At 46.2% G+C, this 25,044-nt stretch overlaps 1 protein-coding gene across 5 annotated transcripts in view; it reads right to left on the reverse strand.

The window, feature by feature from the left end:
* SFMBT2 (Scm like with four mbt domains 2) overlaps window positions 1-25,044 on the reverse strand; it is a 227,553-nt gene that overhangs the window by 57,843 nt on the left and 144,666 nt on the right. For all 5 annotated transcript variants that reach the window (XM_047064867.1, XM_047064866.1, XM_047064869.1 and 2 more), the window contains 3 exons: window positions 22,812-22,959; window positions 8,591-8,673; window positions 2,330-2,456 (listed from right to left, as the gene is read on the reverse strand). In XM_047064867.1, coding sequence (XP_046920823.1) covers window positions 2,330-2,456; window positions 8,591-8,673; window positions 22,812-22,959 — 358 coding nt within the window. The remainder of the gene's footprint in view (window positions 1-2,329; window positions 2,457-8,590; window positions 8,674-22,811; window positions 22,960-25,044) is intronic.

Genomic DNA, 25,044 nt, shown 5'->3' on the forward strand with positions numbered 1-25,044 from the left:
ACGTATTAAGTAGAAAATGATCACTTTAATTACCTAAAAGTGGTCAATTAGCCATGTGCTGAAAATACTTCAAATCAACTTAATGCATAAAAATAACTAATGAGTTGTTATGAAGTATTTGATCTGTTTCAAGTGTCAAGTAAACGGTCTATAACCAGAATCACCATCATCATAAAAATAATTTAACAGCCACAAAGTGACCATAGCGAACCTCTAACATGCGTTCCCAGGACAAAGGAAAGAGAACAGTATATACATAAAACTGAGGAATAACAAGAAATAAATGCCATCAAGTTCACTGGCACTTTAAAAGGTAATATTCAGTGGGGGCCCAAAACAAACCCCCCCCAAAAAACCCAAAATACAATCGAGAGCCAAGAGACAAAATGGGATTTTACTTTATTCGATCCAACAAACACAGGATTTCGATCGAGAATTCCACGTGGATAATATGCAACAAACTGTTCATAAAAAATTTTTTTCTCAATGAGTAAGGGCTGGGAAAAAATGGACGATCTACTTATTTTCTGCTCTGCTTCCTAACGCTAACTGATCTCGCTGCTACAGGATAAAAAAGCACTCTGGAGAATAACAGCTGACATGAGCTGCCTCACATTGCTTTGCTATAAAAATGGAAATTTATATCCCAGAGAAAGACAATATTAAGGAGAAAAGCCTGTCAGAAATGTTAACTCTACCCTGTTGCCGCTCACCCCTGTTTTTAAGAATTGGGACTCTGTAGGGTTGGGTGAATTAAGCAACGGAGATGTCAAGGAGAAGGAAACTGACCCCAGGCATATCGTAACGTTCTTTCAACTATAAAAATCAGGACACGCTTTGCCTGCGTGTCTGTGTTAGGTAATTAACAGCTGTAGAGCACTCTGGAACTACAAACCGCTAAATAAATAATGACTGCCAAAGAATTTTAACGATGATGTGCTAAATAATAATGATGAAACACGGGCTTTGAACTTTACCGCGTCTGCTTTCGAACGAATCACGCAAGCAAGGTCCCGATCTCGCAACATGGCTTAGGCCAGTATGAGGTGGCAAGTCTGATGGAGCGATGGGAAGTCACGGAAGGGATCCTGTGTTTCCAAGAGCAGGTGACTCAACTTTACACGTAGTGACGGAAGTAAGGTCGCGTTCTCTTCCCGCGGCTGCAGAAAGAGCCCCGTTCTGCCTGTGTCTGCCTGCACTGTGGCTGATTCCTACCAGAGGCCATTTTACTCGAAGAGCCACCAAGCAATCAACCTTTTGAGAATTTTCTTTTAGTTCAAGTTGATTTTGAAATCCTAAACCACGGTAACATTTTAAACTGTTTTCCTGGGAATTGAGGACACAGGCGACGCTCACCTGCCGTCACTGTTCTCTCCCCTTTTCACTCCCTTGGACTCTACTATTTAGGAGATCGTCAGCCTCAGAACTTCTGGTGCTTTTTAGATGTGCTCTTCCTAAAGAGATAGGAGGAAGATACGAGCACCACTTCCGTGGCCTTCCAAACTTTCCATTCCAGTGGCGGTAGGGGATGCCATGGCAGTTAAAATATGGGCCAAGAGAGCTACCATGATTTTCTCATTCGCGACTAGTCTTGTTTTTCCATATACGTTTAAAATAATTAATGTCATGAGACTGAGATACAAATAAACCCAAAGAATTCAGATCACGGAAAAGTGGGAAAAACCTTACAGATCAGACTCATCTGAATTCATCATCACTGGAAACAAAACATATAAAACGTAGTCTTTCCAAATCTAAAATCTGATCAAGGTTCCGCTTATAAAATAGAATGTTCTGTGAATTATCTGCACAATTATAAACAAACTATAGCTATAAACAACAGTTTAAACATCATTAAACACGTAAGGCTAAATCTTATTACATATTTAGGGAGAAAGTCATCTCTAGTTACTATTTCGAGGTACAACTAAAGATCCATGGAAGAAACCAACGTACAGAGTGTTATTCACAGTAAATTGCAAATATATAATTTTATCCTCATAATAACCAAGACCTCAAATACCAGTTTTAGTGGCTCGTATTAATTTAATTGTGACACTAGCTTTTGTAATCACAGATGCAAAAAGACCACTGTGTTGCAAACATAATTATCACACCAGTGTCTCCTTTCATGAAATCATGAGTCAAGACGAGAGACTCTGAACAAATCTGTGTTTGATGAGTTTGACTCATTTAAGAACACTGAATAATTTAAGATCTGTTTAAGTAAAAGGAAGGCAAAAGGCGTGGTTTCTGAGAAGTACTACGTGCACCCTGCCACTTCCAGACGCGCCCTAAGTTCCCCAGAACGACCGCCAACGGTGCGTACCTTCCAGATGAAGCCACATCAACCGCCCCTTCACGCTGACCACAGAGGCCACGCAGAGCTCTCCTGGGTTCCTGGGGTTGACGGCTTCCAGTTTCATGTTCTTTGTGAAACCCCGACTGAATGACGTCTGAAAGAGAAAAGAGGGACACTCAGCCAGAGGACACCACAGCAGGGGATCGCGCAACAGAGGGGCCCGCGGGGGACGCGCACACGCACGCGATGCACACGGACCTCCTCCATAAAACAAACGTTTCTCCTGCCATTCGCGAGAAAAGAACCATGCCCAGTTTGTTTTCATCCCAGAGCTAGAACTCCGCGGGCAAACAGCAGGCGCCTAATAATATCTGTCCAGTGAGAGGGTGGATATGGTCTCTTTCTAGGCCCATGCATGCCCTTATTTCCACGCGACCACGGACATGCAAATCATTTCTTTTCCTTCCCTATGCTTCTCACTCACATCACGCCTGGGCATATTCGAGGATGTGAGGAGACAGCCTGAGTCTCCATGTGGCCTGAAGAACACCCACTAGTGTTGTTTATAGTGGTCTACTGGTGACGAATCCCCATGGTTTTATCTGAAATAGTCTTTGTGTTACATGTATGCCTTGGGCTTACTTTTATTTACGTTCTAAATTCACTTCTTTTTAAAAGTTTGCACACAGGAGGGGCGCATGGGTGGCTCAGTCGGTTGAGTGTCCCATTCTTAGTTTCAGCTCAGGTCGTGATCTCACAGTGGTGGGATCGAGCCCCACATCGGGCTCTGAGCTTGGGAGTCTCTCTCTCCCTCCCCCTCTCTCTCTCCAAATAAATAAATAAACAAACATTAAAAAATAAAAATAAAAATAAAAATAAAAAGTAAAAATTTACACGTAGGAAAATTCGCTCTTTTTGGTGCCCTGTTCCTGAGGCTCCCGTCCAGTCGTACGGTCATGACGTCAGTCAACACGCAGAGGAGTCCCTTCACCTCCGAAATGCTTTTGCACTGGCCCTTCGGTGATCAGTCCCTCCCAGACTCCCAATTCCTGCACCACGGGCCTGTCTTCTGTTCCCAGAGTTGTGCCTTTTCCATACTATCACAGAAACGGAACCATACACGGTGCAGTCCGGCTTCTTCCACTTAAGCAAAACGCATCTGACATTTCATCCATGCTACCGCACGAACGGAAAGTTCATTCTGTTGTGCTGCTGAGTAGTTTCTGTAGATGTGCCACAGTCCATCCCTTAACCACCTGAAGGACATCCGAGCTGTGTCCAATTGCTGGCGGTCGCGAATAAAGCCGCTGTAAACAGTCAAGCGCAAGTTTCTGTGTGAACAGGGTGTATCAGTCTGCTTGCGATGCCCGAACGCAATACCACAGACTGGGTGGCTTTACCGACAGAAATTCACCTCTCAGTTCCAGAGCCTGCAAGTCGGAGATCAACGTGTCAGTAGGGCCGCTTTCTTCTGAGGACTATCTCTGGCTCGTAGACAGCCACCTTCTCCCTGTATCTCCGAACGTTCCTTCCTCCCCGCATGCTGTCTGCATCCTAACTTCCACTTCTTGTATGGACACCAGTCATTTTGGATTAAGGTCTACCCGTAGGGTTTCATGCTCCCTTAATGGTGTCTTCAGAAACTCTAACTCCAGGGGCGCCTGGGTGGCTCAGTCAGTTAAGCGTCCAACTTCGAATCTTGCGGTTCATGGGTTTGAGCCCCGCATCGGGCTCTGTGCTGACAGCTTGGAGCCTGAAGCCTGCTTCTTCTGGGTCTCTCTCTCTCTCCCTCTCTGCCCCTCCCCGTGCTCATACTCTGTCTCTGTCTCTGTCTCTCACTCAAAAATAAACAAACATTAAAAAACATTCTAACTCTACACACTTCTCACGTTCTAAGGTACTACGGGTTAGGACTTCATCATATGAATTTTGGGGAATACAACGTAGCCTATGACACAGTTTCATTTCTCTAGAAATGGAATTGCTGGACCACATGGGAAACGTACGTTTAACTTTCTAAGAAACCACCAAACTAACCGCCAAATGTTGCGTTCCCATCAGCAGTGTGTGGCGTTCCCGCTGCTAAACATCTTCACCAGCACTTGGTATCGGCACTTTTGCAAATTTTAACCCAATAGGTGTCCAGTGCCAGCTGATCATGGCTTGAACTTGCATCTTCCCTACGACGAATGATGTTGAGCATTTTTTCACGTTTCTTCGTCATTTGTGTATCTTCCTTGGTGAAGTGTCAGGTTTTTTTTAAAAACGTTTATTTATATATTGGGAGGGGAGGGTAGTGTGAGCAGGGGAGGGGCAGAGAGAGAGGGGGCGAGAGAGAATCCCAAGCAGGCTCTGCACTGTCAGTGCAGAGTCCGATGCGGGGCTTGATCTCACGAACCACAAGATCATGACCTGAGCTGAAACCAAGAGTCAGACACTTAACTGACTAAGCCACCAGGCGCCCCGAACTGTCTGTTACCTTCATTCAGGAAATGTTACCTTTGGTGCATGTAGAATTGTGTGTTTTTTCTTTTAGTACCCCACAAACATTGGTTCACTGTCATCTGGCACCCCTTGTCTCTGATGAGAAGTTCGCTATTTACGTTGTTGTTCCTCTATTTGAAACGTATCATTTTTTTCTCTGGATGCTTTCAAGATTTTTCTCTTTACGTTTGGTTGTCAGCAGTTCGACTATGTTGGGTGTCTTTGTATTTATGTTGCTTGGGGCCCACAGAGATTCCAGAACTTTTTCATTTATAATTTCAGCTGCTTTGGTACACTCTGGCCCTTGTTTCTTCAACACAGAGGAGCTCTCCTGCTCTCATTCCCAACAATGAGGAAAATTCTGAGCCACGTGTAGAATGTCAAGTAGCAAAGACCTTTCTTGTTAAGAGTCTGCACAAATACTGGCCAAGGTTTTTTTTTTTTAATATTTTTTTAATGTTTGTTTATTTTTGAGAGAGAATGTGTGAGCTGGGGAAGGACGGGGGGGGAGACACAGAACCCCAACTTTCTACCTTCTCATTCATATTTTCCCTTCTCAAACTTTAGCAAGCATCTGAATCATCTGGAGAACCTTTAAAAAAAAAAAGACAGACTGCTGAGCCTTAGCCCAAAGTTCACGATTCATGTGATCTGCAGTGAGGCTACAGATTTTGTATTTCCAACAGGCTCCCAGGTGGTGCTGGAGGCGGGCCTCCGGACTGCACTTTGGGAACCACTACTTTACGACTCTGAGCTGAGTTTTAACGGGAGTTTTCGAACACACGTCTGCTAATTCCAACATCTGGATCATGCTGGGTTTGGCCTCTACTGATTAGCCTTTCTACAGAAAACGTGTCCGATTTTTCTGCGGCTTCGTGTGCTGACCAATTCGGAAGTCTGGACGTTTTCAGTGTCGTGTCACAGAGACTCTGGATTGTGTTATGTTCTTCCCGAGAGTGCTGGTTTTCTGTGTTAGCAAGCAGTTAACTTGTTTAGACTCAAACTACATGCTCTGTCTCTTGAGAAGGAGCTCAGAGTCTTTTGTCTTTAGCTAGGCTGCATGGAGAAGACACGCTCCGCGGATCAGCCGAAGACTTAGGCAGAGCGTATACACGGAATGTGCGGTTCCCTCTCCTGACTCTTCCCTCTCTGAGACTCCTCTCGCTTTCCAACAGGTGTGGTTGCTCACATTCTGTTATCTGCTTCATCAGGCCAGAAAGACCGTGAGTTTTATATCACTGCTTTTGTCGTCTCCTACGTCGTCCACTGCGGCTGACCTCAGGCCAGAAGTCTGAAAAGAATCACACGGTCACCCCAGAGTGTTCCTTCCTTCCAAGCACCTGCTCCCCTCCAGATCTGCCCGTTTTGTTCACTCCCCACATCCCTCGGCTAGTTGCACAGGAGCCGACAGTTGCTACCTGCCGGAGGGTCAATTCAGCAGGAGCTCAGCCGACACTCCAAGCAAAACTCCCTTCTCGCACTATTTTAAAATAAGCGTTAAGATTTTCCCAAAGCATCCGCTGCTATAAATTTTAATCAGATATTACAATACTGCACGTGTCTATTTTGAAATACATAAATTGAAGTAAACGGGCTCCTGCAAGTACCAAGAGATTACATCCTTACTTGACCCGTGGGAGGAGGCCAAGCTAATTTGCATTCACGTATCTATTTATATACGTTACGTCGCAAGTCAATTATATCTTTACGTAACCAGAACAAAATGACCCAGCATATGCGATAAGAAAGCGATTTGTTCTTCTCCTTTATGTCTCTTTGGAAATAGGAACCAAGGAAAATTCTAGGCAGGCTGTTTTCCTACAAGTCATCCTGCCTATCCGTGCATATTATGTATTGAGCTTTTTGATAATATGACTCGATAGGCTGCCTGAAAAACCTCTAAGTAAGTTAAAATGCATTTGATCCTCCTTAATAAGGGAAAGCTACAACCGCATAACCTATTTTCGTTTCAACTCGCTGCTTGAGGGTAATTTATAAAGATCAATGGCAAACCTGTTACCCGTGAGTTTATTTTACTAAGCATTTCGCTGTGTCAATCCATCTCAGAACCGTCTCTGATTGTTAAACATCCCCGGGGAAATGTCTCCCATGCAGCCACTTCCACACCCCCTCTCCTCTAGTGCACACAAGACGCGTGATTAAAAAATGAATTCACGATAAGCATCCCCTTAAAGAGCACTCGAGGCAAGCTAACAAAATTCAGCAGAGCACCAGGAATGCAACACCTATGCCAACAGGCAGATGACAATCCCGTCGATTACATAAACGCGGAGCCGGGAACAAAGAGGGCATATTTGTAACAAGTGCATTCCTAATGAATACGCCGGCACAGTCATTAAAACAGATTTCATCCTGGTAGCTAAAGCCTGGGAGCTCAGAGGCCACCTGGGGATGTGGCTACTTCCTCTACTAAATCCCATTTGGCGAGCTGCTGGCTGAACGGGAGCAGAGGACAGTGGAACCGTATTTTGCAGAGGAAACGCCTCCTTACGCACGAAACCAGGGGACACGTCAGGATCTTCCTCCCAAGGGTGAAGAGGTAGGGAACGAATATGTCTTTGGTCGGGTAGAAAGCACAACTTCGAAGGGGTCTGGGGACGTGCTAAGTGTCTCCAGGATCCTAACTGCAAGGCAACGAGGCCAGGGCTCTGCGACAGCACTATCACTGTAAAAGGGTTAGTAAGACTGCACCGGACTTGATAAGCCCCGGGAGCTAACCAGCGGCTACCCTCTCGGTGGCACCTCCGAGCGCCTACACGCATGGGGGAGGGGCCCCACCGCACATACCACCGCGCCTCACCACGCAGATCTTCCCGTGCGCCGCAGAAGAACCAGCTTTGTGCAAAAGCAGCATCAGCCGGCAGAAAGTCCCTTTGTTGGTTTCAGGAGCCCCGATTTCCGACTCTGCCACGGACGTGTTTCTGCATTTAGTTTCTGCATTTATGGGGTCAAGCTGACCCAGTGACCGACCTACTTAATTCTTCAAAATCCACCTTGGACTTACGCTCGGTACTGAGCTTCTCGATTGAGCCAGCCCCTTCCGCCTCTCAGCTGTCATGTGCCATGATCCCCGTAGTACGAGTTATCGGTGGGGTAGCAAGGAATCAGCGGCTGGAGGAGGACGCGTCCAGAAAAGGTCTCTGATTTGGGAGCACTCTGCACTGTGATGCCTGCCGTCCCCAACTGGAGGACTGAGTCTTTTTTTTTCTTTAGTATAAAGAATTAACTTTCATAGCTAAATGCACGTTCAACACACTAGGTTGTATACATCGGTGCCTCATTCTGAATACAGACGTAATAATCCATGTGCCTTTTCATAGTTCCCAGGGTTGATCCAGTCTAAATGAGTACTTGATAAGCCACGTGATACAACCAACTCCTATAACAAGTACACCCGTGTGAACACACACACACACACACACACACACACACTGCTATTTGATCTGCTCACTAGACTCAGGGGATGAAGCCAGAGGCTCTCCTGAGGCCCAGGCTCACCGTAGTAAGAAGCCTGTGCTAATCTAGAACACACCGGACCCTTCCATAAGTGAGACATGAACTTATACCGGGCCACCATACACGTAGCAGTGGCTGTGCTCCAACACCCCAGAGTCACCCTAACACACAACCTGAAGGAGGCCTTTGCAAAAACTACGAAAGCCTAGTAAGGATCCTGTGGTCCACGGCAGCACACTCGTCTTGCTCACGAACGGGAAGCAACTTACAAAGTTCACGGTGAACAACATCTAGGAACAAAGCAGTAGCAAGCACCAAGCTCCTTACATTCCTGAAGCCGAAAGGAGGCGCTTCCTCGGTCCCATGCTGCTTGTGATAATCTGCCCAGTCGAAGTCCTGGCCAGAGTAACCTGCACGGGGCGAAAACACAGACAGAACAGCATTAACCAAATAAATAGCTTCAGAGGGTGTCACTAGTTAAATCAGTAAGCAGTGCAAATACAGGACCCCGGAGGGTGAAGTCCCTTCTTGTGCCTGACGGCACATCAGATTTCACGGGGAACGCGTGGAAAAACACAAAGTACGAAATACAGGGCGGGTGTTCCATCGTGACCGCGATGTGGGGTCTGAAACCGCGTGAAGGGTGGCGCTGACCCACATCGGCACCCGCCGGTGGACGGACGTGCTCTGGGGCAGCAGCATCGAGACAGGATGTTATACACAACGCATTCGCACAATGCGTTTTGCGGAAATACACAGTGATACCTCCCTGCACGTGAAGCCTGAGAGTTCCTGTGAACTTCTCGATATCTTTGTGGAAACCGTGAGATTTTATTGGAAAACACTACCTCGGGGGAGGGTTTTTAAAGAGTAACAGAAAGTAAAACAAACAGCAAATGAGGAGTTGAGGTGTTCGTGAGAAAGAAAGCCTCCAGAGGCCGGGGGGGGGCGGGCGGGCAGCCCGTCCTCGGACAGCACCCAGGGAGAGGAAGGAAATGAGCATCGGGAAAGGTGGGCCCCTTTGGGGGAAGCGCTGGGGGGGGGCACCTGTGAGACACGGTGGGGGCGGGGGGTGTTTGGAGAAACAGCCCTTCACTCGTGTTAACAAGCGTAATGAATAGCGATGTTGCCAAAGTGGGTTCTTCTCTTTCTTCATTTCATTTGGCAGGAGGGGACGCAATTCAAGTACATCCATCATGCCCACCATGACAAGCCATGGGAGAAGGTCTTGGGAAGGTCGTGGGAAGAGGAAACAGTTCTAAATCAGAACATAAGCACAGCATTGGGTGTGCGCTCTAACCCAGATAGGGGGACGGCTCTTCCTACGGGTGTTATTTGTGCTTCTTGTGAACCAAGGACGGTGATGAGGACGAACAGCGTTCTACCCATCAGGATTCGTCAGGACGGCGGACAACGTCACCCTAACCCTCACTTGGGCGTTCTCCCTTGATGGGTTTGAAGTGCATGGAAAATAAACCCACGAGGGATTTCTTAACTATGTTCTCAAGCCAAGACCTGCCAAGTCCTGCCAAGTCCTCATTTTCTCTTCCCCGTATCATCGTAAATTCCACACCTGCGAATTCACATCACACGGGGACCCATAGTTACTAAACCCCACGGCTACAAGGAGAGTACAGAAGATCTTCATTGAAGAAAGTCAAGGTACTGTTGCCTCCTACCTCCGTCTGTACCTCCGAGTACAAGATAGTATTCTTTTCATTGAGGAAGCTCAATTTACACAGTTTTCATTAGAAGACGGGATGGGGTTAGCAAAGAAGGACTGGTACTCCTCTGGCCCCCCTCTGGCCCAGGGGCTGATCCTTGAACCCCCCTACCCTGCTGACCATCCATGGCCGAAGCACCCCTTTTCTTCCTACGACCTCCCTGTCATTCTACAAAGGCTGACAACGCCTCATTTCTTTCCAACAAGGGGGCAAAACGTCTTACAGCTCTGAGATGCTGTTACTCCCGGTAGTTAGTTTCAAAGAGATTCTGAAAGTTTTCCTACCTGCCCTTGTCCCCAACACCTCTCTCCAGAGCCAGATGGCTCTTGCATCAGAGGTTTCTGGAAGGAACCAAGCCAACTTTTTTTTTTTCTGAACGCTTATCCACAAAACAGAATAAAACAAAATATGCTTTAAATAAGGTACTGCAAGTTTCTTTACAATGAACAGAACCCTGCACTTTGAGAATAGTTCATCTGGAGCTATTCTGGATCAAATCTTTGCCTTAAACGTGTAAGAACAGAAGAGTTTGCCGAAAGACTACTCAAACTGCCGAGAAGCTACCCAACCATATGAAAGGAGGGCATTTGGGTTTTTAGAGCCGGCTCTACTAGGAACTGGATGAAACCAGGAAGAAGCAAAAAATCTTCCGTGTCTGACTTTCCGTATTCACAAAATAAAGAGGAGACCTTCAAGGCCCCTCCAGCTGTCGCATTCCATAATTCAGAGCCATCGTTAGTGACTAAGTAACTGCTGCTGCTTAAGAATTGTGCCCGTCCTTGTGTGTGGTTAATTCCTTCCTCTTCTCCTCCGAGAAAAGTGCGGCAGGGTTGATGAAGAGAGGTTATGTGACAGGACGCTCCCCAGAGGAGCTCGCCATAGACTAGCTGAAGGCAAGATGGTTCCGAGGCACAAGGACCCCATTTCTCAGGGTTGTGGCAGACTGACTTCGCTAAAGCCAAGATCGCACTGTGTCGCAATGTCTCTTCCCCTCGACCTCTGCTGATTCCTTAGTTCGTTTGGTGAGCTGAGGAAAATCTCATGAAGATCATGGGGGCAAAGAAGAAATGGTGGGGCAGGGGGGAACTACATAAATGAAAAACAAGCCATCTTCTGATAGAACATGGAAATCTGGATATTCTTTATGGTCAACATCTGTTCAGATAAAACCTTCCAACTTACAAGCCACCTCTACTCCCCCTCCAGAGGAATTTAGCTGGGATTTCTATAATCGTGTTCGTAACCGTGAACTTCCCATAGGCTGCAACCCACTCCATCCAACGTCATGCTCTATGGTTTCTCAGACCTACATTCCATGCTTCTGTATCAGTCTTCAAGACTGTCTCTATGGGGAGCCATTTTTAATCTAGCAATTTCAAGATCTAACCAAGTCTGGCCCGGTACCTAAGCAACAATGGATTATTTTGCCCCCACTGTTCCTTGAACATCTGAATAGCCTACACTTCTCCTCCTCCTTCTCATAGGGACCTTTATTCACTTCATCACTTAAAATTCCTTTCCTTCAGGCAGATAATGAGCTCTCTCTTTGTAAGGCAGTTTTGTGACAGCTCAGAAAATATCTGCTACATAAAAACAAATTGCTGTGGCTTGTATAATAGAGACAACAGGGGTCAATTATACTCATTAATCAACAAAGACAGAACAAGAAGTACTAAGGCTTAACTGTAGCTACGAAAACATGTTTTAAACCCAGGAGGGAGGAAAATAGCAGAGGGGAAAAGAAAATAAAAGGAAATCAAAACCCCTTGGGCTGTTAAAATCCTCAACAAGCTGCCACAGGGGACTGTTGAACCATGGCCACTGGAGTTATTTAAAGCTTTTATTAGTGTTTATTCTGAACGAAGTTCCAACTGCTACAGGTCCAAAAGAGAACAGGTCGATGACCCATTTCCTTATGATACAAATTAATTGGCAAAAAACAGCCCCACTTGAAAACATTACTATTGGGACTGCAAGTGGGTAATTCTCTGGGAAAACAATTTGGCAGGAAAATGTTCATGGACTTTGACACAACAATTTCACAACAGTCCTAAAAACTGAAAAAGTGTTACACATTAAGGTACAATGGCATTATTATCGGTGGGACAACCTTACATCCCAAAATAGGAAACGATATATGACTTATCTAAGGTCCACAGAAAATCACACAGGCACGAAACTGCACAGTTTGTGGAAAAAAAAAATTATGAGAACATTATTGCTATAGGTCTAGATGGAAAGACTTCCTGGCACAAGCATATACAGAATTAACAGATTTTTATGAAAGTATCCAAAGAAAAAGACCAGAGGAAATGCAAGGAAAATGTCGTAGTGGTAACGATCCACATAGTTATCTGGATGGTGGGACTCGTGGATGTGTTCTTCTTCCATCTCTTTGTTATTTTCCAAGTGTTCAATAATGATCATATATTATTTTAATAAAAATTACTTGAGGGGCTCTTGGGGGCTCAGTCGGTTGAGCGTCCGACTTCGGCTCAGGTCATGATCTCGCGGTCTGTGAGTTGGAGCCCCGCGTCGGGCTCTGTGCTGACGGCTCGGAACCCGGAGCCTGCTTTGGATTCTGTGTCTCCCCTCTCTCTCTGCCCCTCCCCCACTCATGCTCTATCTCTCTCTCTGTCAAAAATAAAAACATTAAAAAAAATTATTTGAAAGTGCAGACCTTTGCCCTATTTTAAAGGATAGTCAATCAAGGCACTAGTCAATCAATCAAGAGCTAATTCAGCATGTGGAATACGCCATGACTGCCTCCCAGGAGCCAACGTCCAGCTTTTCAACTGCTAACAGAATCCTGATTTTAGCCAGTTCCTGTAGGAAGTTGGGACTCTCCTCAGCACCAGGAAGTGAATCGGGACAACCTCAGAAAATCATGGTGGTCTATTTGCCTTTGCAGCAGGAAGTGAATCGTGACACCCTCCCACCCCGCTAACCACGGTGTTCTCATGCCTTTTGCACCAGGAAGTGAACCACGACATCCCAGAGACCGTCATGGGAGGATGGAGGGAAGGGAAGGATGTAAAAAAAGACACACTTTTGTAATAAAATAGACACAGAGTAAGAGCTGCCCTTCTACAGTAGGTGAATATGGAAAACATACAAACAAGCAAACTTCTACAACCTTCAAAAACAGTATCAGCAAAAGAGTTTCACCTCTGCCGTCTACCTGACTGTCAAAATGAAAAATAAGAATAAAAACCCACCACTGCAAAGACTGTTGGGAAACAGGTGCTTTTATGCATTTCTGGTTGGCATATAATCTCAAAAATCCACCACAGATGCCAATTTCGCAATGTGTCAAAATCTTTAAGAAGGGGTCTCCTCTCCACTCTACCCATTTGTTCATTCACATATGGTATCATTGAAAGCATTTATTAGGTGCATGCTACATGCCAGGCATGGTTCTAGTTCTAAGCATACAGAAAGGACCAAAGACAAAAACCTTTACGCAGGCAAGCTTACGCTGCAGTGGGAGGAGACACATAATACACAAATAGAAAAAAATCAGACAATCAGTGCTATAGGCAAAGGGAGGGCTGAAGTCTTGACGAAACGCTGAAAAACCTAGGAACTGAGGAAGCAAGTCTTGCGGCCACCTCGGGGAAGGGGATGCCAGTGGAAGGGGCCAACAACTGCAAAAGGCCAGAAGCAGGTCCAGAATGCTCTAGAAAGAACAAGGGGGACTGTGGGGTGGGCAGAGTGAGCTGGGGTGTGAACAGAGCAGGAACTCCATTATGAAGTATCCTACAAAAATAACAGGATGCCGTGCAAACATTTTATGCATAAAAGCAGATGAGAACAATACAGACAAACAACAGGGGCGTGTTTCAATCAATTTTTTCAAGTTTATGTATTTATTTTGAGGGTGGGCGGGGAAGGACAAACAGAGAGGGAGAGAGAGAATCCCAAGCACGGATTGATGTGGTGTCCCAAAATCATAACCCAACTGAAATCAGAATCAGATGCTTAACCAACTGAGCCACCCAGGTGTCCCTAAGTCAATTATTTACCTGCCAATCATGGAACTTTCCAGTCATTTAAAGTAGAAGACGTTTTGGCATGTAGGTGGCAAATTCGTGTGTGTAAAATAATTAAACCGATATACAAAGTTACATATTCTAGGAAACAGAAATCTGAGAGAATATATACCAAACGTTGTTTCTTCAGGATAGGAAACTTCTCTCCTTTTGTTTTCAAAATTTTAAAGAATGGATGCGTATTAAAACTATAATTAAAGCATAGTCTTTAACCCAATAAAATGAAGTTCTAATAAGTTAGTAACACTTTCCCCAACAGGGAAATGCATTTCATTCGATGATTTTTGCCTCAGTCTCCAGGTTGCTGGACTCAGGTTCATCGCTGTTAAGATGTGAATGAGACAGGGACCGGTTCCGTGTCACCTGCTCCAGCAGGTCCTGAGGGACACACACACCGTGCGGGAACTGTGACTCCAGGATGGAGGCCGACATGGAGAAGCAGGAAAGAAAGTTCTGGACATGCCCCCCTCCCCCGCAACTGACTGAAGAACACACAGCCCCATAAGGACATCTCCACCTCGGAGCACCTTTAGAGCACTGAGGTGCTCGACATCTGGTGTGAACAGAGGACTCATTTAGCTTTCAGTTCAACGTCTCTTTGAAAGGGAAAACGACATGACCATCGCCAAAGATCGGCACGTACCAGACCTGAGATACAAGAACGCAAGAGGACACAAAAGAAGCCATGTTGTAAGAACAGGTTCCTCATCCTTCCTCAGAAAATCTCATGGACCGTTGGGACAACTTTACTGGACTCTCACTCACGGCACCGGTCTTCCTGAAAGGTGGTCTCCCTCCAGGCTTCTACTGAGTTCCTGGGACTCGCTAAGGCTAAGCGCGTGATGGCCTCCCCTCAGGTGACCCTCGCCGCCATCTTGTCAGGGAAGCGGGATGAACGGGTGAGGAAGCTAGGCCACACTCCTCAGGGGGCACACGCAGCCCCTAGAACCAGTCCGTCTCTTCCTGGGCAAGATTTCTCAATAGTCTCTCCATTCAGTTCCTGGAGAAGTCTTCGTACAGGCTCCCAGGCAAGAAGGCTGACTTCTGGCACACCAGTAACTACGCCAAGTACTTCTTTCCCCTGTGCTGTTCGCTAAAGGGCACGTGCCCTCCCTTGAAGCCTGCCATGTTAGGAGACGTGGACGTGTCCCCGGGAGAGAGTCCAACGTCACATAAATATCGGCTGTCAATGGCAAAGCCATGGTAAGAATCCTCAACCACAAAGTGAGGAGTAAGTAAGCCAGAGAGATGTAAGTTCCCAACAATCGGAAATATTTTCAGATACAAAAAATCACCCAAAGAGTTTTACTCCCCCAGCTCTTTTCAATCAAAAGCAGGTTTTTGCTCAAGAATCAATCAGAGAGCTACAAACGAGAATAAACTTCCAAATCCAGTAACAAGAGGGACCCTCTCAGGTGCCAGATGAACTACGGTAGTAATAAAAAGAATGACACAGCCAAACCCGAAAGAGAAGAGAATCTCCAGATGCCAAAACACCAAGAGGCCCACAGAGGCAGAGCCGGCCAGTCCGGGAACGTCTGGCGCTCACACGGGGCAGAAGGTGACCACGGGCTTGAGAGAGGAGAGCAGCGGGAGCAGAGACCATCATAAAACGCCCGGCCCCGGTCAGCTGCCCAGTCTGCGAGAACGGGTCCGGACGACGTCAGCTCACCGAAAGGGACAAGGAGCAGACACGGCCGCTCCCTGCCCAGCCCAGGGCTCCGCTCAAAGGAGGACAGAGAGGAGTCCCGAGCTCCTCCGAGCCAGGGGCATCTGTGGGGAGGCTGGGCAAATTTACAACGTGTATCGTACAGGCTGACAAATGCACGTGGCATTCGTCCATTCGTTCCTCCCTCCAATAACCAGGGACACAGGCACGTACCAGGCACTGTTTCAGGTGCCGGGGATGCGGAAGTGAGTAACACCGATTTTAAAAATCGGAGGAGATAAAGACGGTAATAAATAAATACTCTAGGACCTGCAAAATTCTTAGAACACTGGGCAGACTCTAATGCAAAACCAGATGGAAGGAATTACTTCACTCTAAGGATGAGGGAACTCGCACAGAAATAACAAGCACCACTGAAACTCAGTTCACCACGAGAAATCACAACCCACAGAAAGAAACAGAAGAGGTTGTAAAGCAAAATGAATGACTAGGGATACAGAGAACCAACACCAGCAAGCTCTAGCGGTCCTGAACCTGAATGCTTCACACACACACACACACACACACACACACACACAAGCGGACAGATCTCCAGTCTCACGATATTTTGATGCACTTTCTAGAAAATCATAGAACAAACAAAAATAGAGAATATGTAACGGTTGAACAGTTCAGTTAATAAGGTTGGTCAAACGGAACACTCGGACGGTAAATGGGAAAGCACTGCTAAAACAGATACTATATAATTATACGAATATCTAAATATGTATTATATGAATATATAATATTCGTCTGCAAATATATAGACATTACCAAAACTGTCTCCAACAGAAGTGGTAACCATGGCTAAACTTAACAACCTTTCACAGAAATAAGTTCATACACAACACAACACAAACTAAAACAGCACCAGCTCCAGATGGTTTTACAAGCTAGTGTTACCAGACCTTCAGCAATCGGCTTACCCGTTATCTTACACTAACTGTTCTGGAGCCACACTGCCTAGGAGAGCGACTGGATAAAAAACAAACAAAAACCAGGGGTATATTCCATTAGACTGGCCACAGCCGATAAAAAAAATCAAATGAATAAAAAAAAAACACCCATTCACAACAGCAAGCGAACAGGAAGTATCTAGGAAAATTACTAGCAAAACAAGTTGTAAAAAGATAACACAATAAAACGTCCATTTTTCTAAATTAATTAATTAAGTCCAATGCACGGTCAGTCAAAATCCAATGGGTTTTTTTCACAGTGTCTTACAAACTGGTTCTAAAATTCACATACGATAACCTGCAAAAAACAACTAAGACAATTTTGAAAAGGAAGAAAAGGTCGAGGGAGTCACCGGATGGATATCGAGACACAGAGTAAAATCGGTTTTTAAAAGTGAGGTATTTATGCAGAGACGGACAAACAGCAATGAAGCATAAGAACTAAGAACAGATAAGGTTCTCAGCCCTCGAAGGGACCGGATGCGTGTTAGTGGGGGCATCACCCATCAGCGAGGAAACTGCACACTATTCAATGAATGATGCTGAGGCAATGGCTGAATCTGAAAATCCAATTCAACCTAAGTGAGAAAATAAAAGCAACCTCTTTTCATCCCTCGTGCCGTGCAAAACTTAACTCCGAGAGTACACTAAAAAGCTAACTACAGAAAATGAAACCGCAGGATTGTCAAAGGAAACATAGAACATCAATAAAACAAAGTTTATCTAAAGCCATAGACAAATCATAATGGAAAAGGCTCGTTTGACCACATTATCGTCTCGTATTCCAATATAACACAAAATACCATTAGAAAGTGAAGCAACGAGCCACAGGCTAGACTATTACATATTGTGACGCGCATGGCGAGAGAAGAAATTCATCCTCAAACATATAAATACTTCTACGATCAAAAGAAAAAGGAGAGCAATATAATAAGCAAAGCAAAGGCAACACAAACTGTGAACAAGCGTATGATGAACCGCTCCACGGCACTAGCAGGTTAGGGACACCAAAATGAAACCGGAGACCCATTTCCCAGGCGTCAGGATGGCACTTGTTCACGCCCCAGCGTATCACAGAATGGTGAGGAGGACGCCAAATAGGATCTCCAGCAACTCCACTCTCTGGGTATATCCCTGGAGAGATCTCTCACTTTGGGCACATGTACAAAGATGCTCTGAGTACCATTCCCAACGCAGAAAAGAGTTAATGCCTCGAATGTCTTTAAACGGGAAATGGATTTCCAGAATTAACGTATATTCATAAAACAGGCAAAATGAGTAAGGAATCTATATGCATCAACACGGAGGAAAATCTGCAAAATGTTACAGGAGGAAAGTTACATAAGGGTGGGCATAGCGGGATACTCTTTACATGCCTATCAAAAAGATCTGCTGCAGGGGCTGCCTGAGGGGGCTCAGGCGGTTGAGCGTCCAACTTCCGCTCAGGGCATGACCTCACGGTTCATAGGTTCGAGCCCCGCGTCCGGCTCTGTGCTCAGAGCCTGGAGTGTGCTTTGGATGAGGAAAGTGGTTATGGGGGGGTGGGGGGAGACGGGTGGGGCGGCTGGAGACCCGACAGAGAGGCAGGGGAGGGAAGGGGAGGAATACAGGCAGAACTTCAACATTCAACGCTTAACAAATACGGACCGAGAGCCGCACTGCTTTAGCCACTGAGGATAAGCAGAGAACGCGACAAAAATCCCTGCCGTCGGTGAACTTTCACATCGCTGGAGAGACACATAAAAACCAGGGCAAAGAAGGAAAATATACAGCAATTGTACCTCCCATGATAATAAGTTCTGTGCAGCAAAGCCATGCAGGGAAGGAGATAAAAACATCGAGGGTAGAGATTTGTAATCGACACTAAACAGGCCAGAGAAGAACGCCCGCCCCAGCCAGGCGGCACCTCAGTCAGATGGAAGGACAGACAACCTAAGCGGGGGTGGGGATGAGGGCCAGGTCCCGGGAATGGCAAGGAGGAAGGCGGGACTGGACAGACTGGAGTGGGGGGCATCTTAGGAGACGAGGCCAGACAGGGAACTAGTGGGCGCTGTAGGCTGGGACCATGAGCTGGAATTTCCACTGACTTGATACTTGAGGTACCAAGGCCGCGGACAGTCCGAACAGAGGAGGGACGTGTGCGATGTCCACCTTAGCACAACCAGCCCGAGCATCTCATCGAAGAACGCGTGCAACGCCGGAGGCCACTGCAGTAACCCAGGAGACGTCTGACGGTGGCCTGGACCAGGGTGGTCGTGATGACACACGGTCAGATCCTGAAAACACTGACGGGATTCGCCGATGCAATAGTTAGGTGAGAAACACAGTCAGCGGTGACTCGGTCTTCTATTATATTCTATGATGCTTTATTTCATTTTTTAAAAATCTGACTCCAATGTGGCCAAATGCCAGCATCTGTTCCCTCAAGGCAGGGGGTCCAGGAGATTATGTGCATTTATTATTTTCTGTACCCTGTGGTACGTCCGAAACATAACAGATTACCGAATGGGGTACGCTCATCGGTCAGTGTCTGAGGTTTGTCTTCAGGAAAAGAGGACACCAGTTAGGGTTCACTACTCTGAGTCTTGATAATAATAAAACAACACCTTCACTTCTTAAATCGTCTTAACGGTTCACGTGCCTACTATTAAGATGGCCAAACAGCGGGGACAGAGAGCTAAAGGAAGTGATTCACTTTTAGCCTCTGCATACCCATTTTACAACCGATTTACAATAAATGCAAAAGCTTAATATTTTCTACTAAGATCCCCCCCGGGTAGGATGTTCACTCCTCTTTTTCTACGACTAATCCTTGATGTTACACGCCAAGGAGGTTAATGAAATAGTTTAAAAATCGTAAGTCATGGTTGATAACCTATATACACACTTTTGCTTCACAGGTTTATTTACTTGTTTCATCACTTTTTATAGCGTCTATAATTGTGAATGGCTGTTTGCTAGTTTTAAACTAATGGAATAAAACTTCCAAGGATCTGTCCTTTGCTTACCAGGAAAGCACTTTCTCTCACAGACATCCTGAAACCTTCCTATCCATTCTAGCTTACACCCTACTTGTCTCTAAAGTCTGGAGACAGATTTTTGTTTTCTGAATTCTTTAACGTTTTATTTTATTTTTTGAGAGACAGAGAGGGACAGAGCACAAACAGGGGAGGGGCGGAGAGAGAGGGAGACACAGAATCTGAAGCAGGCTCCAGGCTCTGAGCTGTCAGCACAGAGTCCGATGTGGGGCTCGAACCCATGAATACGAGACCATGACCTGAGCCGAAGTTGGATCCTCAACCGAATGAGCCACCCAGGCGCCCCATGGAGACAAATTTTTTTTTTAACTTAAGAAACAGATTCAAAACAACCTAAGTATGGGTCTCTGTTCTCTGCAAATCTCCCACACCATCAGATATGTTTTGTTTCATCAGCTCCTTCCCACTGGGGAGTGAGCGGGGATAATATCTTTTGTTTAGGGATCAGGCAGCATGTAATTGTAAGTGGTGTTTACCGTTCGAACGGAAATCTTTTTTTTTTTTTTTTAATTTTTTTTTTCAACGTTTATTTATTTTTGGGACAGAGAGAGACAGAGCATGAACGGGGGAGGGGCAGAGAGAGAGGGAGACACAGAACCGGAAACAGGCTCCGAGCCATCAGCACAGAGCCCGACGCGGGGCTCGAACTCCCGGACCGCGAGATCGTGACCTGGCTGAAGTCGGACGCTTAACCGACTGCGCCACCCAGGCGCCCCGTTCGAACGGAAATCTAAACGACGTAACACATTCGTGAAAGCATACACACAAGAAACCATCTAAAGTCACTTCCCAACATGAGTAATAAATCCGACGTACTGTACATACAAAGTTCAGAACTTGAGTTAAAAGCAACTTTGATAAGAAGAGCACATACGTTCGCAGGTTAATAAAGAGTGGTGTTTGAAAAAATTCTACGGCATGATCCCCGGCCTCGCTGTTGACATTTAAGACCCATAGCAAATTAGCTCACAAGCAAACCATAAAATCACATCTACCAAAAACCCTACCACCGCCCTCTCAATTTTAATGCACTTGAATTACAAAAATAGGTTTTACTATGTGCGTAATATATGCTCAACATATTCTCCCAAAATGGTGAGAGCTCAGCAAATAAATTAGCCAAGACTTTGTTATAATCGCAGGCCCCGGGACAGTTATTCCCTAGAATTCTAATTCTCCAACTGTATTTCTCCAAACATCATGAAATGCAATTATCCAAAGAGGCACACCTACTTTCCAAATAAATACCCAAATTATGCCAACAGTCTCTTTTCTAAAATGCATTTCTAACAGTGTAATATGTTTATAAGAAATATATTTTAAAAAATCTAGAGATAGTGTTAAACATGAAAACCCTGCTTAATGGAATAATCCAGCAGCCAAAATGCATACCCAGATATTTTCCCTTTTTTCACCACGTGAGGAAATACCCGAGTAATTTTTTTTCTTTAAATTCTTCAACAGATCTTATTACTACCTAGGAATTTTATAATTTCCAACCAAGCAGCATTTTAGATATCCAGGAGGAAGTCTTTCTTCAACGACCTGGACCCATCCGCACAAACGCTCAGATCACAGAAGTCAGGAAGGAGTAGAGATCGTGCGTGGGACTGACTGGGAGATTCAACAAGTGACCTGTTGCTAGATGTCACGCAGGAAAGGACTGCGACCTTTCTCTGATCTGCTACCGCTCGATCGTTCGTGGTAAGAAACCTATCATGCTAGAGGATTACAAAGATATCCAGCCTTGTGTCACTGGTTTGACGCGGCAGAGCGCCCGTGGAATCCAGCAGGTGTCCCGTCTGATTGACAGTCCCGATCTGGCCAGGGTCCCCTGCGAGGACCCTCGGGAACTGGCGTCCTCGCCGCCGCGGAGCACAGAATCGGGGAGGGCGTCTCTCCCCGTTAGTCACCACCCGCGTGGCCTCGGACGGGTCACACGGGCTCTGTGACTCCGCCTCGTGCCAGGGCAAGGCCCATTTCCAGGACGCCGTTGGCCCAGGCACTCGGAACGGTTCGGGGAGTGGTCTGCACCAGCCTACCGTGCTCTAACGAGACCACATTCTGCTGCTGCACGACTTTAAGGAGAAGAACCGGCAGCTGACGTGGGGGTACCTTCGCCCGGTGGGGATGAGCACAGGGAGCGTGGGGGGGCGGGGGACAGTGAGCGGTCAGCGGAGCACGGCACAGACGGGCCAGGCAGGTGCAGCTGGGGCAAAGGCTGCCTCTGGGACACGACGACCCCCAGGTATCTGGAACTTAACCTGTGGCTATTCATTAACCTCCCAGCGTGAGGACTGCTAGAAATAATCCAGGCCCTGGGGATCTGGAAAGGGCAGCACAGAACCCCTGCATTTTTTGTGATCTGTTAAATTCCTGCAGGAAGTTTATTCGTCTCATCTCTTCCTGCAATTATTCTATCACCCCCTCTGTTTTCCCTCCCACCCCCTCTCTCTCCATCCAGCTGCTCTCTTCGCTGCAGGAGCGTCAGATCTGCAAGGGGCAGCAAACCACACGTCACCCCACGACACGCGAGGTACTTACCAAGAATGTGGTTCGTGGGTTCCAGTGTGACATGGTTTTAGTGCGACCCGGCTCCCGACTTAATTATTTTAATGTGTTACGGCATCACACTGTTGGCTACCAGACAGTGAGCTTGGGGGAAAATGAACTTCACGGAAATCAAAACGGAGAGAAATGTTTCTTCCGCATGATGCTGCGTTTCTAACGCCACTTCTCGAACACCTTCAAGCGTTCAGCCTCGATCGCTTAGCTGTGCCCTCGATGGCTTAGCTGTGCCCTCTGTCACCACACCCCAGCACCCCCGCACACCACGGCGGATGGGGAGCCACGGCGGACAGAGTGGACTTCTCCGGAAGCCCGAAGTCACGCACCTCGCCACGGGAAGGAGCTGTGACAGAGTCCAGTGTCAAGCCACCTGTGAGGTGCGCTGTTTTCCCACAATCTAAATCGTTTACAACATAAACTTCTCGAGATCATCGGAGGCACGCTTCGGTGACGCCACCTTCCTCAGCCACCCAAACCCTGCACGTTTTCACGGAATACAGACCTTTGGGAGGTGTGAGATTGACTCCATTTTTAAGGCACCATTGTACTGGTAAAATCCCCAAAGAATCCGCATGGCACAGCATTGAGAGTTTACTAGGTTCTGGTCTTAGGTCGTCAATAGTCACTTGGAAAAAGTGGTTGTTAAAAACCTGGAAGAGAAAACAACCACAGAGCCAAGGGTTAATTCCTCGGGATTATCACACGATGCCGGTATGAAACGCTGGCACAGCTTCCAAATGCAACAAATAGGTTTCATCGAAAGGATTCCGACACAGCCCGGCACCTCAGTGGAAATCGCCAAAATGATCCGGTTCAAGAGTCGATCACTGTGGCCGCTTTAATGGAAAGATAAGCGGGTGAGTCGTGTACATACGAAAGCACAAAACGACGTCAGTGACTTTAGAGAAGTAAAGGGACGGTCAGTGCCGGAAGAAAAACACTCATGAAGGAAGACAAACCCAAAAGCCAGGATGGGCCCTGGAAGGTCAGTGGTTTCTCCACGTCCACGGCAGGGACCCACGGCCTCACAGCAGATCATTTAAGAACCCCACTGTCTGGCTTGGAACACTCTTCCTAAGCTAGGATTCCTGGCTCCCTCATGTACAGAATATTTTTCTGGAGACAGCCTAATTAAAATCAAAGCAGAAACGCACACTCACTCTTGTTCTTCTTCAAGTTACTTCTGGTAAATAGCCCTAATTCTGCTGCCTGAGATCTGCGTCTGAAAGGAGACTTTATGGAGCAAAGGATCAAACTTCGCCCTCCCGGCAAGCTCTTCCCTCTGGAGCCCGATTCAAAACCACACCTTCCCTCCCACACTCTGGCCTTCCAGCCTCCTCTGGTCCCTTCCCTGCTGTGTCTTTCTCCTTAGCATTTGACATGTAACTTTCTATTGATTTACTTCCTTCTTCTCTACCATCACCCATTAAAACATAAGCTCTGTAAAAGCAGGGACTTTTGTCCACGTTCCCACTGTCCAGAATAGTGCCTACATTAAATGCCAGTGGGATCTAATCTCACATGCACGTGCACACACACCACACACACACACACACACACACACACACACAGATGTATATATTAAAAACCTGGAATTCTGATGGCAGAATTTGTTAGCACCACTAGACCCTGTGAGCATGGGCACTGAGGAATCTCCAAAACCTATTAAAACGCATATTCGTGTGCACATACTTCAGAAGAAAAGCTGAATCAGTTTCCTCAACTCCATCAGGGTTCATGTCCCACATGGTATAGAAACACTGAGCAATCTGGTCCAAAACCTGTAGGTCTCAGAACTAAAACCTAGAGCAGTTAACCTGCTGGCCCAAGGCTGTGCAGCTCAGAGCCAGCCTTGAAAGAAATAGAACCAAGATTCTTTATCTAAACAATACAATATAATTCACAGACACAGATGACAGTCATTGTCATCAGTGGATCCCCAAACACACAATCTGTAATCTCACCGTCCTGCTAAAGGTTGGGCATTTAAAACACAGTTACTTGCTTCATCTGTTGGCTTTAATGTTATTTATTTATGTCTTTAATAGTTGTGCCATGAAGGAAAGCCCCGAGGAAAATGAAAATGAAGTTTTCATTATCATGAGCAGTTATGTTCTCAAACATAATATTCTAAAGCCTTCTCCGATGTTAAGACAATCATGTCTAATTATATAAATACCTACCACCTTAGAACATCCTGAAATCTCACTACATGCGGGGGGACCTTGAACCTGCCCATCTAAGTCCTAAGAGGTCAAAGCATACAGTCCAATCCACGTGTGTTCTACACCACAGGGCCAAAAAGGGTTTGTGCGGAACAGAAAGACTGAGCGTTTTATCCTTCGTAGAAAGGGTAAGAAGAAACAAAATGAAAAAGAAACTGTAGCCTAAAAAAATCAGAGAACATATCCTCCCCGCCCCCACCCCCAATAAGACTTATTTAGTGTGAAACCAAGCTACTGTCACTGGAAATCTATCCCACAAGACACCGGTATCTGGGCTGAGACTCTCCGTAATTAGTATGTCACATTCTAACGGTACAGATTACGATTATTTGCAGGCATAAAAATGTGAGTCCTCTGTGGAGACACTGAGCACACCGGCATCTCTCTTTCGTTTACTGTATAAATACCAGGGGAAGGGGACACCGTTGCCTCTCAGAATGACGACAGGGTAACATTTATGCAGATAAATGGGCAGCTGGCATTACCACATCAGCTGCTGCTGGGACAAAG

This window comes from Lynx rufus, unplaced genomic scaffold, assembly GCF_022079265.1.
Source record: "Lynx rufus isolate CCGP_SWC_20201006 ecotype Redwood Valley unplaced genomic scaffold, mLynRuf1.p SCAF_7, whole genome shotgun sequence".
Classification (NCBI taxonomy): Eukaryota; Metazoa; Chordata; class Mammalia; order Carnivora; family Felidae; genus Lynx; species Lynx rufus.